The sequence below is a fragment of the Cydia splendana genome, chromosome 5, assembly GCF_910591565.1.
Source record: "Cydia splendana chromosome 5, ilCydSple1.2, whole genome shotgun sequence".
In the NCBI taxonomy this organism is placed as follows: domain Eukaryota; kingdom Metazoa; phylum Arthropoda; class Insecta; order Lepidoptera; family Tortricidae; genus Cydia; species Cydia splendana.
The window spans coordinates 18,266,874-18,284,970 of NC_085964.1; the positions used below are offsets into that span (position 1 = coordinate 18,266,874).

The 18,097-nt window shown below is 37.2% G+C and overlaps 1 protein-coding gene across 1 annotated transcript in view; it reads right to left on the bottom strand.

The window, feature by feature from the left end:
• LOC134790959 (protein Wnt-10a) overlaps nt 1-18,097 on the bottom strand; it is a 50,867-nt gene that overhangs the window by 4,528 nt on the left and 28,242 nt on the right. The window contains exon 3 of the mRNA XM_063761983.1: nt 17,190-17,470. Within this exon, the coding sequence (XP_063618053.1) occupies nt 17,190-17,470 (281 nt within the window). The remainder of the gene's footprint in view (nt 1-17,189; nt 17,471-18,097) is intronic.

An 18,097-nucleotide genomic window follows, 5' to 3' on the forward strand; every position in this document is an offset into this window, starting at 1 on the left:
CACTAAACAATATCGATTCATGACGTAATATCACCGCACTAGGCTGTACGAGAAGTCTTTTATACAAGACAACGGCGCGCATGCACTGCCCGCAGTGCAGACCGACAAGCACTGTTTCTGCGCGGATTAAGTAATAATAGTCTCTAGGTCAACGGCGTAAGCGCTTGTCGGTACGTAAACTTTATAAGCGTAACGTTAGAGCCGCGCATCGTGTGTCGATAGTAAAAATGCAAGTACCGGAACTGCATTGGGGAAAATTACACGTGGGTTAATTGAATTGTCAATGAGTGAAGAACAATAATATTAGAAAAGGGTGGGGATCGGAAATGCTCGGGAATGCATGTTTCACATTCGACATGTTCCTTAGATGAGTTTCTCAGTTCCCGTATTACATCCCTTACATACCATGTCAATTTTTCGTCAATTTCAAATATGTATATAACATTCTCATAGTTAGGCGACACTGACTAGTCCTAGCGTCCGCCTGTACCATTCTTGTGCGAAGCGGTCACTGCAGGGTATAACTCCCCACTACACTATCATCTCAAAATGAATTTTTTGTTTCGCAAATAAATCACAAGGACAGATTTACTTGTAATAATAAATAAAATAAATAAAAATAAAAAAATGTTTATTGCCAAAAAAACGAAATCTTACAGTATAAGTACATTATAGCTTATAATAGACAATTATTAATACTAACAAGTTTTACAAGTGCAGGACAGCCTTTCTTTTGGTACATAGGCAATGGGCACCAGTCTCAGGTTTTGCTAGTTTGGTGGTATTATCCAGCCCTGATTTTCAGCCTGATCCCTCTGGTCGGAAGGCGTTTGGCGCGACTGTGTGTGTGTGTGCGTGCGTGTGTGTGTGTGTGTGTGTATGTGTGTGTGTACCTAAAAGGTGTGACTGTTACAGGAGTGCTTGTGTGTATGCTATACATATACATAGATATCCAGTACTTTATTTTTATATGAATATATATTATTATTCTCTTTATTTATTTTTCGTCTTAAGTTAGGTTTGTTATAATATGAATATAAAAGTATATTATTATTTATTATTATTTATCTATATTTTGTACACACGAAACCTACTAAGACAGGGGAAGGTTCTGTTTTTGTAACTCGAGAAGGTGTAATTTTACAAGTTTTTTAAATTTTATCAAGGGCATATGACTTCTTAAGGGTGGTGGCAAGTCATTCCATATTTTTGTTGTTGCATATTTGAACCCCCCCTTGAACGATTTAGTTTTATGTTTAGGGATTAGCAAGGAGTTTAATCTATGGCTTCTAAGTGGTTTCTTGCGTGTATCCTGTATCCAGTTTAGTTTATCGTACAGATATGAGGGTTTTTCAAAGTCTATGAGTTTACGCAACGTAAATGCGAGGTGTAGGTTTCTTCTATTATTCATGTTCAAGATACGCTTACTATTAAGATATGGTGTGATATATGCTCGCTTCGGTATATTGTAGCAAAAACGTGTGCATGCATTTTGGACCCGTGTCTGACTCTATTATCAACAGCTGAGAAGCTCCCTGAACTTCAGGTATAGTTATGCCTGTCTCTCTCTCGTTTTACGTATTCTAGTGACTGGTTACCACCAATTGGCATTTAACAAGTGTTTAAGTGCTTAAATAGAACCAGATTTGCGATTTGATATTTATTTTGAATATTCTCATATCGAATTAACATTCCCATCCCTGGCTGTCTTGTATACAAGACAACGGCGACGAGGAACATGAAAACGTTGAAATCTGGAGCAATTAAATTTCATAGCCTTATTATAAAAGAACGGATTAATATAGCTGCTGTAAATGCAATTTTTTTTAAAACAAAGACCTAAAACGTTAACATGAGTGTAAAAAAAATACAATTGATATTTTTTCCACATTTACCGAGCGATTGAATTTGTGTCTTGTATACAAGACAGCGCGGCGCCAGTGGATCGTTCTATCGTTGTCTTGTATACATGCCAACGGCGGTCAAAGGGTTAAATCTTGTATCTTTTATTCATGATAAACTAAAATACATTTTATAAATTACATAAAACTCGCCAAACTGTGAAGTTTGATGATGATGGCGAGGTACGCCCTTTTTATGCTAATAACTTCACCTATTTGTTTAGTATTAAACATGGATAAATACATATATTATACATGTGTCAAACTATCTATTGTAAAAAATATGTTGTTTCATTACCACCAGTAGAGTAGTTAACGCACAGGTATAGCCAAGTGTAAAAATATGCATACAACTTACTCAAAAATATGTCCCATATTTCTCAACTCGCCGACCTAAAAGCTACGTGACATGTTTTTGAGTAAGATGTGTGCACCCATATTTTTACACTTCACTCAAAATATCGTCTAATAAATACATCACCTTTAAACAACGTCTATTTTGGCACGCGCACACAAAAAACACAATCAATTCGAAACGTGGGTAAGTGATTCACAGTAATCTGAAAGGCGATTAAGTCGGTGACTAACGATAATAGGTTTAAGATGACCGCGACTAAACCGACGAACAAATTAACTGTTAGTTAACCGCACACGGAGACTCGATGGAGTTAGAGGGAATCTATAGGATTCAATGCTAATGGAATTCAATAATTCTAATTGTACGCCGTTGTAATTGTTAGGTATTTTAGTAAAGGTTTTTTAATAATGCAATTTGGAGAATTAGCTTCTAACAAGAGATGTACAGTGTCCCAAAGAAAACGTGAGGTTAACATGAATTTAGAAATTGTCATGTTGAAGACAAATCGAGTTTTTAATGCTTTGATCATTTAATCATTAACGGAACAAATCTAAAATACACATACTGAGATAACAAATTATACACCTAAACTCAAGAATCACTCTATTGATAGGTGAAAACCGCATGAAAATCCGTTCAGTAGTTTTTGAGTTTATCGCGAACAAACAAACAAACACACAAACAGACAGACGCGGCGGGGTACTTTGTTTTATAAGGTGTAGTGATAAAAAGTTCATTTGAGAAATTGCTAAACGCAGAAAATCATGTGTGTCATGCGTTTGGATTTTCCCGGATTTGTCCTGAATTAAAGAGCGCCCAGGTGCGTTTTAATAATCGTATAGGGAATCTCGGACACCATTTGTGTCAGAGCTCTTTCTAGAAAATATCTTATTTTTGATGTACAAAATAATTTGCTATGGTGTCCCAAGAAACTGACTGAAACGTCCGGGGTTTTTGAACCGTTGTCGGGCTACAGCAAACTATGTGAAGCAATAATAGCCATACATCTCTCATATGCTTTATTGTTTTTTTTTTAAAGTTACAAGAAACGCGGCCAGCCTTGTGGGCATACTACCAAGTGCCAGCGGAATAGGAGATATCGCCGCTATACTTACTCAACCTCGTATCTGCAACACTCATTTGATGACAAAAACACCCGTATTCCGAATGAAAGAAAAGCGACATTTCCATCAAATGATTGTTGCAGATATGAGGTTGAGTAAGTATAGCGACGATATTTATAGCTATAATCTAGACCCCATAGATTAAGATAGGTTTGATTTAGTTTTAATTTGTATATTATGTTTAATAAGACATTCTTATGATTAAACTTTATTAGTTACTTAATTATTAGCAGGTAACGTGTTAATGTAAAGTTATTAAGTACCTAGAAACAGGGACCGTATAACCGGTTTTATTAAATACCTGTATAAAAACTGTCAAACGAATACCGGTTAAAATGTTATACCTATATTCGCATTAGAGGTATTGCTGTCATTCCGTTTTTGTCTTTATCGCTATTTGTACACTAATTGACATAATGAAATACCGGTATTCATTAATACCTCAATAATAACAGGTATTCAGTATACCGGTAATGGTTTTCATATTTAATACCGGTATTCATTGCACTTGATCAAAGAGTAACCAAAAACTTTGCGACAAGAGGTTAAAGTTGTTGTTAAGTCCTCATGCCAAAGACATATGTAACTTACTATCTATTCTTTTTGCTCATGCTTATATTGATCGCTGTACAAGCGAAAGATTTCATGATTTAACCACGAGCGTAGCAAGTGGTTCGAAATCTGTAAAATTCAGCGTTGCGACCGTTTCAAGGCACGAGGTTAATGAATGAATTAATGAAAATAATTAATCCCAGAAAACATTTCCATATGAAATATGAGCGCCGCGCCGCCAAAATTTTCGCGCCGCCGCCACCGCCAAAATTCTGCGCTATCGGTGTGGCATCGGCGTGACCTTGTTAGATACTAGAGTCTGTCTAAGCTAACTTTGCACCGATTTGAACAGAACAAAGTGAGGGAGTGTTATTATAATATAAACGTCATATTTTCATAGAACTTTGATATTAACGATGATATTTACGCACGTTGTCGTTGCAAATGCTATGCAGATTAGTTTGATCGGGAATTTATTGCTTTTATATAACGTGCTAACAAATTAGGTACCGATATTTTAAGAGATGGTACTTTATATAAAAACAATTAACTTTAAATAGAAATCAAGAAAACTTTTCATATCATATTTTTGTTTTATTTACCGAACAAAAATATAAATTAAAATTATATCTAAAAATAATCATTACGTGCATTTAACCACATAAAGAAAAAAATACATAGAGTGCTCACTCAGAAAAGTCTAATGCTCAACAACTTTCAGCGAATATTAAACAAGGATTAACTGGAACTTTATTTTCAACTCCTTCTGCTTTAATATAGTAGTAGTAGTAGTAAAACACTTTATTGTACAAAAATCAAAACAAAACAGGAAAAATAACATTCGTCATTAGTATAAAGGCGAATTTATGCCTTTAAGGGATCTCTTCCAGTTAACCTTTGAGCAATATTAGTTGTAAATAGTTGTTCAATACAATTTTTGAGACATTTTTGAAATTAATATTCTTTTTAGGGTTCTGTATTTCGTACCAATATCAAGTTGATATCAACTGCAAAAAAGTTTCTTGAAGGGGTTTTTATAGGCTTTTAATATCGTACATTTAAGTCACATTCACTCATTGATTCATTCATACTATTTTTGCGATTAGTAGGTGGTCTGTGCGAGCAGTGTGTGTAATCATTCACCTCTCCTGGCGATACGTACATATAATAACTATTATATTTGACTATAGCTACCCGCACTGACTTCGCACGGATTACACAAAACCTTAACAAATTGTACACCTAAACTAAAGCTTCCTCAAAAATCTTTCTATTGATAGCTGAAATCCGCATGAAAATCAGTTGAGTAGGTTTTGATTTGAGTTCATCGTGAACATACATTCATATAGTTACAGACAGACGCGGCGGGGGACTTTGTTTTATAAAGTGTACCTAGTGAATTAGTGATAGATTCAATTAACAGTAACCTCACAATATAAAGAGATGTTCATTATGCTGCTTATCTACAGTTAATGCCATGAAAAACTTTTTTCCTACCATAATTCAATAAATTAAATGAAATTAAATGAATTAAGGTTTGAATTCTCTTCGCATAAACCAAGTTTTCAAGGCTACGCCGCCGATTCGCCGCCACCGCCAACCAATTTTGACCGGCGAACCGCCGCCGGCTAAATGCCTATTGGGCGGCGCTAGACGTGCGCGCCGGTCGAAAAAAATTGGGTGGCGGCGCGCCAGAAAAAAATCCACGGCGGCGGCGTGGAATTTTTCAACTTTTCAATATTAAGACGTATAATGAAAAGCCATGCTTAACCCTTAAATCGACAAGGGAAAAAAAACTCAAAAAACTGTGTTAAGTATCATTTTTTTGGTGTTATTATCTTATTATGTGGTTGTTTATTGTAGAAAAATCATGAAAAAAATCTATTTATAATAGTTTCGAAAAAAACATAGGCATGTCAAATATGTTTGATGTTGCCAGTCGGTGTAAATAAAAAGATACGCCGCATAATGAAAAGACGTCTAGTATTTTGGACGTTGCCTAGTTAGTATACAGTACTTTATATGCATAAGGTTTTTTTTGTCAAATTCATGTTTTTTTTTAATAAATATAGAATAATTGCATTTTTAATTACAAATACACTTACTGATAATGCCAACTTATGTTATGAACTAAAGTAAAACCTATTATTTTTATATTTTTCCAAAAGCTTTATAGCTCGTAGGTGGTAAAATTTTACCAGTAATTGGCGTCATTTTATTAACATTAAATCAAACTTAGCGGGGTATCGTAGGATGCAGCAACATCTGAGCAATGGTATACAACAATGCATGCAATTTTATCAATATTTTCGTAAGAAATTTCTCAAATGAAATCGGGTCTGTCTCTTGATGTCTTGATGAACGCACAGGAAAAAAAACCGTAATAATATTTTTTTATCTATTTGGTTCATTACGTTGCAATACGACAAGTAATGACTTTTTAAATGGTTTTGAAACACCTAAAATCCCTCTGTTTAATTCATATTCATATTCATAAAAACTACCAGAAAACGTGATAATTTTACTCTTCGCATACTTGGCACTAGTGCCCTGTAATCGACAACGGTTAAAACACTGGACATTATACTTTGTAAATGTGTTTTACCCATAGGTACATGGTACATACAACACATTTTTATGTAAATCGTACTGCCACATAATAAATAGTTAGTATGGTGTTGGTGCGACATAAAATAGTAGAAATTAAATTATATGACCAAAAAATTTCCGTGAGTACGTAATTATTGCCATGTTTAAGTAAGTATTTTACGTCAAAAATGTGAGAGTTACGTAGGAAGTGGCGCCTATTTCAACTATTTCTTATCGGACTATAACCTATTACATATTTTAACGCTGCATAATACTGTCTTATAAAAAATATTCGGCGCGCATTTTAATCTACCGGCGGCGGCGGCGGCGCGCGGACTCCTTATGGCGGCGGCGCGCACGTGTAATCGGCGCTCATATATTTGAGATTATAAACTACATACGTAATAAAATACAATTAAATCAACAAAAAAAAAACAATTAAATGAATCAAATGAACGCTATTAAATATTTATCATTCAAAATCATCACCTAACAGCTAATTTTACCAGCCAACTTGAAAACGGGCATTCTAAGATCCGGATCTTAAGTATTTACAACTTTACAAGCGGGCCGGACAACGTCCTTGACGAGTAGCGAAGGAACGAATCGTGGTACTACTACAACCGGTATTGGCACTTACTTATTACCGGTAATAGCTTTAGGAGTAAACTATCAAATAGTGGTATTTGCTGTCAATTGGCTAAACCGATAACACTATTGAATACCGGTATTCGAATACCTCTATTCGGAGCTTAAGTGATATAAATACCCAAATTCAAATTACACCGGTTATACCTCAATAATAACCTGTAGTCAGAATACCGGTAACGGTCCCTGCCTAGAAATGATGAGCAAAGGCAGTATTTTGTCGAAATCTTTATAAAAACCGTGACAATAGAATACCAAAGCTGTCTAAATGGATACAAGTTTAAACTCGTGATCTCACTGAATAAAATAATTAGTATATTGACATCGACACAAAAACCGTCTATTATTCGTCTAGCTGACGTAACTGTGGCTCGAAAAAATTAATAGCAATTATATTTAAATCGATATCGAACAGTCATCGGGAAACAAAATATTAACTCATCGTATCGATTTTTTGTAACGTAATTATCACCTTGGCTCTCTAATGTGGGACCTAATTTCTTGTGTGGGTCGACGCGAGATCTTTTATAGTCCCGCTGAGGGTCGTCTCGATCTCGAGGCTTGAGGTCGCGTGTCACACCGTTTAGGTCCCTACCTAAGCGTTGATTAATAAGATAAGTAATGAATTACTTTATCTTTTTATCCAAATATACAACAAAGAATATTGAAAGTAAATAATTATAATTTAATAGATACGATACATTTAGAATACGATGACAGAAATATATGCGGTCTATACGACTCGTATATAAATTCTATGAAGTTTGACTCATTGTTAGTTCAATTCAAGGCGTTCGGGATTTGTTCCGCCAACTTAACCAAATTCCAAGAATCGCGCGGCGCCGGTGTAGACATTATTTTTATGCAAGAGACTTTTGACCTATCACCTCTGTATTGAAAGCTGAAACACTTGGCAAGCTCAATAGACTAAAAATAATTGAATAATTGGATTCTGTTTCATTCATATGTGATATTAGGTTTTATGGACATTGTTTTATGTACACAAATATGTATGCATGGAAGCGTGCGACTTTCAATCCGGAGGTCGTGGGAACCCCGGCTCGTAGGTACCAATGAGTTTTTGGGAACTTATTTACGATATATCATTTGTTTTTTTTTTCAGTTGCTTTTCGGTGAAGGAAAACATCGTGAGGAAACCGGACTATTCTCAATAAGGCCTAGTTTCCCCTCTGGGTTGGAAGGTCAGATGGCAGTCGCTTTCGTAAAAACTAGTGCCTACGTCAATTATTGAGATTAGTTGTCAAGCGGACCCCAGGCTCCCATAAGCCGTGGCAATATGCCGGGATACCTCGCGTTATTACATAAGAAATATGTATGCATGGGTGCTAAGCTAATAGTTATGCTAACTGTATATTATATGTATGTGATTTTTTCGCTAACAAAGATTACATTTAAAAAAAATCCCGCACTTTATTGACAGCGAACGCGTTAGCCGTTAACATATCGCGGCACTACTATTACGCTTCGGTGTGACTCGACCCGCCTTTATTTTGACATTAATAAAAATATCATCGCGGGGGTTATTACAAGCGAGCGTGTCTAACAGAGATCTCACTGGGCGGCTGTTAATTATGTGGCCACAAAACAAAATGGTAAATGCCGCCGTACCTCGAGTGTGGGCCGGACCACCGGCCAAGATACGTTCTACATGCCATCGGCCAATTTTCTTACACCTTGGCGAGGGGTGTATTCTGACATAATATGTTTATTTCGAAGTGTCTGGTGTCAATCTTAACGGTATGTGGGTTGGATTTTTCTGCTGGTTGTGAAAAATTAAATTCGTACAATAACTTAGTTTCGTTTTTATACATTAACAAGTTCTACGTCTTTGATACAAACATAACTTTTTATCCATTAAATCATACTTTTAAATTCCATGTATTAAAAACAATGCCTTCAAGTTAGTAAAATATACCTAATGAATTCTTATCAGTGGCATATGAGAGGAAGTGGTTCTTCCTATGCCATTTATTTTATTTTTTTATTAAAAACAAACAGTTTCTTATAATTACACAAACGGGTCTACCGCGATATAATTTCATTGTTTACAATGAAAACATAATTGTTTGTTTGCCATGTAAACAAATCCGCAATAGCTGAGCACTGGCTGACAACAGGAACGAATCACTGGATTGAGCTACATAAACCCAAAGTCCTCTCCAACGAGCGACACTATTATCCGCGGATCGTGAGAGAGGCGATTGAAATTAAAAAACACCCTAAAAATTTCAACCGAGAGGACGGGTACAAATTATCGTCTACTTGGGGACCAGTGATTCAAATGTTGAAACCAGCGGATATATCTTCGGACCAGTGTACGGATACTGTGAGTGTTGCGTGTCGTGCCGTGGACAATAAACATTAAACTTTAACGGGTAGCTGCAAGTTCTTTGTCTACCCCAAACATTTTTATAAACTAATTTCGGGTAGTTTAGTGGTGTTTTATTAATATCTCTGTTGACATTTGTTGGGACGTCAGTCTTTCCGTGACCACAGCTGGTGCAACTCAGCTGAAACGTCGGAATTAAAGGTAAAAACAATGAAATTATATCGCGGTAGACCCGTTTGTGTAATTAAATATGTGTACAAAACGCGAGAGTTTAAAGTGTTACAGTTTCTTATAATACTAATTGAAAATTTATCAGGAATTTCAAGTAAGGTATGTTGGGGTAATATCGGATGCGGGGGAAGAACGTAGGAAATTCATTTCCGCCAAAGTAGGCTTTATTTCTTAATTTTGACAACAATGTGCAAGACGCTATTTCATTGCGCTTCGGACACCAGTGTCCCTCCGCCGCTCAGTGATATCGGATATGTTCTACGCGCCTTTAAAGGGAGCAAGGTAATTTTGGTCATTTTTCTGGCCATCCGATCTTCGCCCTGTAATTTATGTCGAGTATTGTGATAAAACTGTGGTTGTTTTTGTGATTCAGTTGATGTCCAATTTCGTTTTGAAGGTTTATCTTTAAATTAATCCAATCAAAACAGACCTAGGACTGCTGTAGACCGATTTCCGATCTTTACCCTTGCAGGTAAAGATCGGATAGCAACAATCCGACCTTTACCCATTTAAAATTCAGCAGTGATTGTCAAACTTTGTTTTTTTATGACTGCAAGAACTCTGTTTTTATCGTAATTATTTCGTTCCTTTATTTTTATTCGAGGACGGTAATTCAAAAGGAAGAGATATTAGCAGTGTACGTAGCTATGTATGTATGAATGTATTACTTAGGAAATTGTTTCTATTGACATATCACACTTTGAGAGCCACAGATTTACCAAATTTTCGTATATGGGTCAAGATCGGATGCAAAAATGCAAAGTTTTAAACATTTGATGAGAACTTTTAAGTTTCCAGCTATTCGTGGCTGAAATTCATATACGTTGGAGGAGGTTAAACATCGGATATACTGTTTTAGATACCTTTGTTATCTGAGCATTAGAACCGGTTTTTTTTCGCCATCCGATGTTCTCCCGGGATGACAAATTCATCGTTACCCTCGAATAAAAATATGTCTCATCTTTACACTCGTATAAAACTGAAACCGTTAAACATTGAAGGTTGCCAATATTCAGGCTTAAACTTCGGTTATTATTTAACGATTTGCACCATATTTCTAGAAGCTGACACGTACTGAGCTCGAGAAAAAAATATATTTCGCGAGGTCTCCCAATTAGTCCCAAATCCGTCCGGTATTACCCCAACATACCTTATTTCAATCTATTAATTTTCTCGTGCCTAAGAGGCCGTGTACGATTTTAGAGCAGAAATATGAAATTGATGGATTTGGTCGTTGAAATTGTACACCTTTTGTTACGTAATATCTAAATAGCAAGTATTGGTTTCTATTAGCACGTCTTCCCATCTTGGCTTTTAATAATGAGGTCGCGAGCGTGCGTCACCGGTAATACATGACGAGAAGGGGCAGTTTTTAAAAATTCTTCAAAAAATTATGGTAGTAAATTATACTAAATGATGGATAAGAACAGTTTCAGGAAATGTTGTCAATTGTTTAAGTATCAAAATTACGTTGAAATTAAGTCGAGTTTCAAAGAAATTGTCACTTCATCATCATCATCATTTCAGCCTATACACGTCCCACTGCTGGGCACAGGCCTCCTCTCATGCGCGAGAGGGCTTGGGCTATAGTCCCCACGCTAGCCCAATGCGGATTGGGGACTTCACATACACCTTTGAATTTCTTCGCAGATGTATGCAGGTTTCCTCACGATGTTTTCCTTCACCGAAAAGCTAGTGGTAAATATCAAATGATATTTCGTACATAAGTTCCGAAAAACTCATTGGTACGAGCCAGGATTTGAACCCGCGACCTCCGGATTGAAAGTCGGACGTCATATCCACTCGGCCACCACCGCTCTAATTGTCACTTGTTTTGAAGTAATTTCTGGAGAAAATTGATTTCGTCTAACTTTCATTTACACTACTTACTTCAAAGTCATAATATCAAAAATGTAGTCTGATAAAGTACAAGTACAGGATATGTGTTATACAAAATTACCATTTTTAGTCCAAACTTTACGAAATTTACAAATAAGAGCTTTAAAATCTGTGTTTTACAGGCGTTTACCTAAACGTCCATCAGAAAAAAAATCATTACTAATTTAGTGAGTCCGTTTTCAAAAAAATTATCTGAAAAAGTACAAGATAAAAAGACGTGCTAATAGAAACCAGTACTTGTTATTTCTATTAGGTAGCAAAAAGTGTAGAATTTCTTCGTCAAAATCTATCAGTTTTACATTATTGCGACTAAAATCGTACACGGCCTCTTAAATGGGGTCAAGCTTTTTGTGTAACAAAACAGATTGTGTTTTTGGCGCATCTAAAAGCTAAATTATCCATTTCGAAGCAACTGGTTAGCCCATCAAACCACCAACTAATTATCTAATAAAACATAACCTTTTAATTACCCATTCAACTTTAAGGGCACCCTGTTACAGAAAGTGACAACAATTATAATATTTTAGCGATATTAATTTATAGCTACTAAACCCATGATTATCTCGTAAAAACAACATTGTATAGTAATAATCATTAGCCCGGGCTCAGTTTTTACTGCCATAGACTATGGATCGTAAATGTCACAGCAAAGTATATTTTAATAGTAAATTATATAGATATTAAATAGTATTTGGCATATAATTTTATCTTCGCTACCGGATCGTTAAAACTACGATTATATTCGTCTGGCTTTGGTAGCAATTAAATTTGTCTAATTAAAGTGGAGACGTTTTCACGAGATGTTTACTGGTAAGTAAAACAGAAGGTGAGATTAATTTCTGAACGTGTAATTTTCCAATAAATCGGATTCTTAAAACAAACCGGCCAAGTGCGAGTCGGACTCGCGCACAAAGGGTTCCGTACCATTCCATTACGCAAAAAACGGCAAAAAAATCACGTTTGTTGTATGGGAGCCCCACTTAAATATTTATTTTATTCTGTTTTTAGTGTTTGTTGTTATAGTGGCAACAGAAATACATAATCTGTGAAAATTTCAACTGCCTAGCTATCACGGTTCATGAGATACAGACAGACGGACGGACAGGCGGACAGCGGAGTCTTAGGGCCCTTACGCACTAGCGGTTAACCGCGGGGGGGCTGGCCGCGCGGCCAGCCGCTTTTCCAATTTAATACGCACTAGCGGTTAACCGCGGGGGCGGCTGGCCGCGCGGCCAGCCGCTTTTCCAATTTAATATGCAACCGCTTGTGATCGTACGCACTTAACCGCCACAAAATTTCAACCGCGGCGGTTGAATGAAGAGCTGCGGCCCGCTTCGCGGCTGGCCGCCAACTTGCCTATACGCACTGCCGGTTCAGGGTGCGGAGAGCCGCCGATGAGTTTGTAGCCGTCGTATCCGTCCACTACAATATTATTTAGCATGTAGATATAGAATAATTTAGATATAGAGATAATAAATTTATCTTCGTGCTTCTTCATTTCTTGAAAACAGCTTGCGAACTGGCCAAATTCGTTGCGTGTTTCTAGTAAAGGATCAATCCAGTATCTTTTTTTATGTTTCTTTAGTTTTTTTAGGTAGTACACATATATAACACATGCTACCTCAACGGCGTCCATTTTGTTAATGGACCCAAAATGCCGAGCGGTCCAGCCGCTTAACGCGGTAGCATCGCGGTTCCATCGCGGGTGGCCGCCATAGCGGCCAGCCGCTATATCAACCGCGTCAGGCGGCTGGCCGCTCAAACGAACCGCCTAGGCGGCCAACCGCAAGTGCGTAAGGGCCCTAATATGCAACCGCCTGTGATCGTACGCACTTAACCGCCACAAAATTTCAACCGCGGCGGTTGAATGAAGAGCTGCGGCCCGCTCCGCGGCTGGCCGCCAACTTGTCTATTCGCACTGGCGGTTCAGGGTGCGGCGAGCCGCCGATGAGTTTGTAGCCGACGTATTCGCCCACTACAATATTATTTAGCATGTAATTTATTAATAATAAAAAATAAAAAACGTATATAATTTTTTATAGTAAAGCAAGCAAATAACAATTCTTGAAAGCAGCTTGCGAACTGGCCAAATTCGTTGCGTGTTTCTAGTCTAGTAAAGGATGAATCCAGTATCTTTTTTTATTTTTCTTTCGTTGTTTTAGGTAGTACAAATATATAACACAAGCTACCTCAACGGCGTCCATTTTGTTAATGGACCCAAGATGCCGAGCGGTCCAGCCGCTTAACGCGGTTGTCAGGCGGCTGGCCGCTCAAATGAACCGCCTAAGCGGCCAACCGCAAGTGCGTAAGGGCCCTTTAGTAATAGGGTCGCGTTTTTACCCTTTTTACCGTTTTTCCCCAAGGGAGGAGCACTAACTATTGTGGGTACAATAGTTAGTGCTCCTCCCTTGGCATTTGTATTTTTGGCCTTGTATTCCTCGATATTCCGCATACCCATGCAAGGAATACAAGCATAGGTTCCTACCATATTTAGGTATGTATCTACCAGTCGGTGCCCAAACATAAGTATCCACTTTTCTATACAGCTAGTACGGCGACGTGGTTACTTAAGGGTGGAATCACATCTATCAGCATCGAGCCGCATTTTATATATGAGAAATTGCTCGTTAGTATGAAGATGCGTACGCATGCTTTCAGTTTTTCGATGCGTACGCATCTTCATACTAACGAGCGATTTCTCATATATAAAATGCGGCTCGATGCTGATAGATGTGATTCCACCCTAAGTTGTAGCACTACGGACCTGAAAAATAAAGCTAAAACATCAGAACCTAACGTACCTAATAGATGCTGGTGGCCCCCATCAGACAGGTATCATGCCACTCAATTAAAAACCACAAAGGAATTACAAATTAAATCATTTGTACGTAACCGTCGTGTTTGTATTATAAAAAGTGTATAAACGTAAATTATATTAATCGTAAATCCCTCTAATATGTATCCACGATACCAGGTATGCCGCTTCGCTGTCAGATTTGGTTCCGGAGGCTAATATAATATTATAAGCAAACATAACTTTGCCGTTTAAATTAAAAGTGTTCAACTCAAAGTCAACCACATAAAGCGTTGAATTGAGGACTCTCATCGGGTTAATTAAGTTTGTTATTTCGTATTTAAACTTCAGCTTGACATGTTTATTCTTAGACGGAAGAGGCCTATTAAATTATTAGGCGTAATCCTACTACGCCTGGTATTTTGGCTAACTGTCGGTTACTGGGTAGTGTCAGTGTAGTGTATGCTGCAGCTTAGTGACACGACAAATCAGCTTTGGACATGTTTAGTATCGGGCGACAACTTATGTCGCCTCTAAGGAGAAATCGAGGGTGCAGTTAGATTATGAACCGATTATCTATATTCACAACTCAAGTAAGTATAAAACAATATAATTATGTTTTTATTGTTTTACAACTTGTATAGATTTTCAGTTTTAAACCTCATATTAATTAAGAACTATTAGTATTTGGATATTTTTAATATTAGATAATAACATGTATAACATTTTAAAATATCTGCCAGCAACAGAAACAATTTTATATCAAGGTTTACACCTTCTTAATATTGGTATTCTGTTTTTAAATATTTTACTACCAATCGAATATTAAAACCCAATATTAAATGTTACAATTATATTTTTTAAATAGTGTCCAGGACACCCACAGCCATTTCTGTAGGTACACGAAAATCAAATGTACAGACGCCAATCATGTAAATTAACATTAATTCCGCAATATCAAAAATGATTGCTCTAAATACGACCAAAGCCAGTCAATTCAGATTTTAAGTCGATACGGTACGCATTACGCGCACTTTATGTGCTATAAAACTGGGTGTGATCACCCAAATGGCCATGCACCATACCATGTCTTATGGCCATGTATGCCGGCTGTTTGGACCACCCATACGGAGATTACCGCTCGCCACGCCCATCGACCGCTCTCCAATTTGAACTAAATAAGTGTTGGACCCCATTTTTAACGCCTTGGATAACCAATTTGGACACCTAAACAATTTCTACCCCGACAGCGACTATTACTAAATGACCTACAACTTCCTCCAGTCTGAGAAAAAATGGTCTTGAAGACGGGTCATTGTAAATTGGTGTGTTGTAAATATGGGTTTAAATTGGTCGTTATGTCAAAATAGAGAAATAGTTTACGTGTCGTGATGTTTCGTCGAGGATAACAACTTCGGTCGTTAATAATTGAGTCATTAATTTTTGTAGTCGAATTTTTATGAAATCAGATCATGGACTTCCGTCAGTGGAATTTAAAATTGTATTATCTTCGTATTTGATCGTAGAAGAAAAATCCCGAAAAGAAAAGAGTTAGCAAAGATAAACGGTTTGTGATTTTTTTCCTGTGGATATCTAGACTGCCCACTAGCTAGCCTGTGGCCTTATCTTGGTCAACATTCCGTCGCTGCTTTTAGCATTCTTTAAATTTCTTTTAGCAAGCCGTACCATACTTACATTTTTTTAAATTAAAGTTTGTAGCTTTCCTTCTATACCTTTGCAGGTGGACCCTGTTCATCATAGATTTATATATTTTGCATAAATTTACATATACTAGGTGTAAATAGTGGTGATCCGTTTGAGGCCTTGTTGGCTCTTGTATGGAGGGTTGAGTGACCTCGGACGCCGTGCCCCATTAAAAACATTTTTTTTTCGCGACCAAAAAATGTTTCTTCTAGGTACTTTGCCTAATCAGACAGAACACGATACGGAATATGCCCTTAAACGGATCACCACCATTTTTGTTACTGACACCTTGTATGTAAACTTTTATCCGTTTTTATAGCAGGTAAAAAAGGTCCCAATGACAATTTCCTTTGATTTTAACAGTTTTTGAATTCAAGATGTTTAATATTCACCCTCATCTCGTATGATCAAAACCGGCAATATTCCACCAAGCTTCTAATGAAGCAAATTGAAGTGTCATTGAGTATTAGTGGTGATTTTGAACCCCCATTGTTCGCTTTTGAATAGACATCAAAGTGAAATGAAGGATTCCTGCTTTGCTTAGGGATTTGATTAAAATTCTTCGTGTCCATGTTAATTCAATTGACAATTCCGAGTTTATGGAGGTGGTGTTTGTTTTCTTTAGAACCTCCTTTCATATCGATGAGATTTTATGACGAGATTGTAGAACATTAATTATAGCTTCTACGGTAAAATTTATGTTAGTCGATAGTCATGTTGGTGGATTGTTTGAATCTGTTGGAAACGCGCAAGTGCCTTCCTAGGCGCCAAGAAATACATAAGTATGTAAAGGTGTCACGGCGTTCAAAATTATTTTAGGGGCATTCCATGAGCTGTCTAATACAAAAACATTTTATTTCGTAAAATAAGTAGTTAATTTTTTAAAAATTCAAATTGATGATGATTTTACTCAGCATTTTTTACATCCATTTTGACAGAAAAAGACTGCTAGGTATGTAAGCAAATCATCAGAAAATTCGCATTGTCGTGGAATGCTCCAAAAGATACATTTATCAGATCAAAATGATCAAATACTCACCGACCGTCCAGCATCGTTATTGTGCACATTAATCCTCGACTGCAAATCGTCCACCTTCTCCCTTGCATCCAGAAACTTCCTCGAGAACTCGACCCCAAACGCCAGGTTGTGCGAGCACCCGCTCCACTCCCACTCCTGGGCCCTCCTCTCCCTGGGGTGGGAGGGGTAGCCGAGGGGGTCGCAGCTGCAGGAGAGCAGTCTGCCTTGTGCGCAAGCGCGGGCGACGGCGTGCGCCACTCCTGCGGCGGTCAGCGCGTACAGGAAGGAAGACTCGCGGAAACCTGGAAAGATAAGATAAGATACCATTTATTGCGTAACTTCGAAGTCAAATCCAACTGTCAGTATTTGGTATTATGAAAAGGTAATAGGGTAGATATTTCCTAAGACGGTAAAGTGGATTTATCAAAGTTCGAAGTTAAGCGACTACATTTGTAGGTGTACGAAAAGGTTACATAATAAATAGGTATTCTAGTGTAACCACTATAATTTGCTTGTCAGGGGTACAATATTAGTACTCTTAAAATCTAGATTACCTTTTTACAATGTTTTGTTTTTTATCCAAGAAAGATGCAGAAGGTAAAGAAAATAATGATGGTAGGGTAGGGTAACAATATCGAAGCGATCAGAGTACCAGTTTATTTTCGTTTTGAAAGTTTATCAGTTATTGTCATAGTTACAGTTTTCACTGCTACGAGTAGGTCGCGAAGGTTATTATGCTTATGATATTTAATATTTTTTAACTTTTTTTTTATAAACGGATCTTTATTCGAAGTATAAGCGGCGAGAAAAAAATACCGAAAAATGATTCTTTATTCGAAGTATAAGCGGCGAGAAAAGAATACCGAATAGCGAGTTTTTTATAAGTAGCGGGTATTTTCTTGTAAAAAACGCTGTTGCTGAATCTGCCT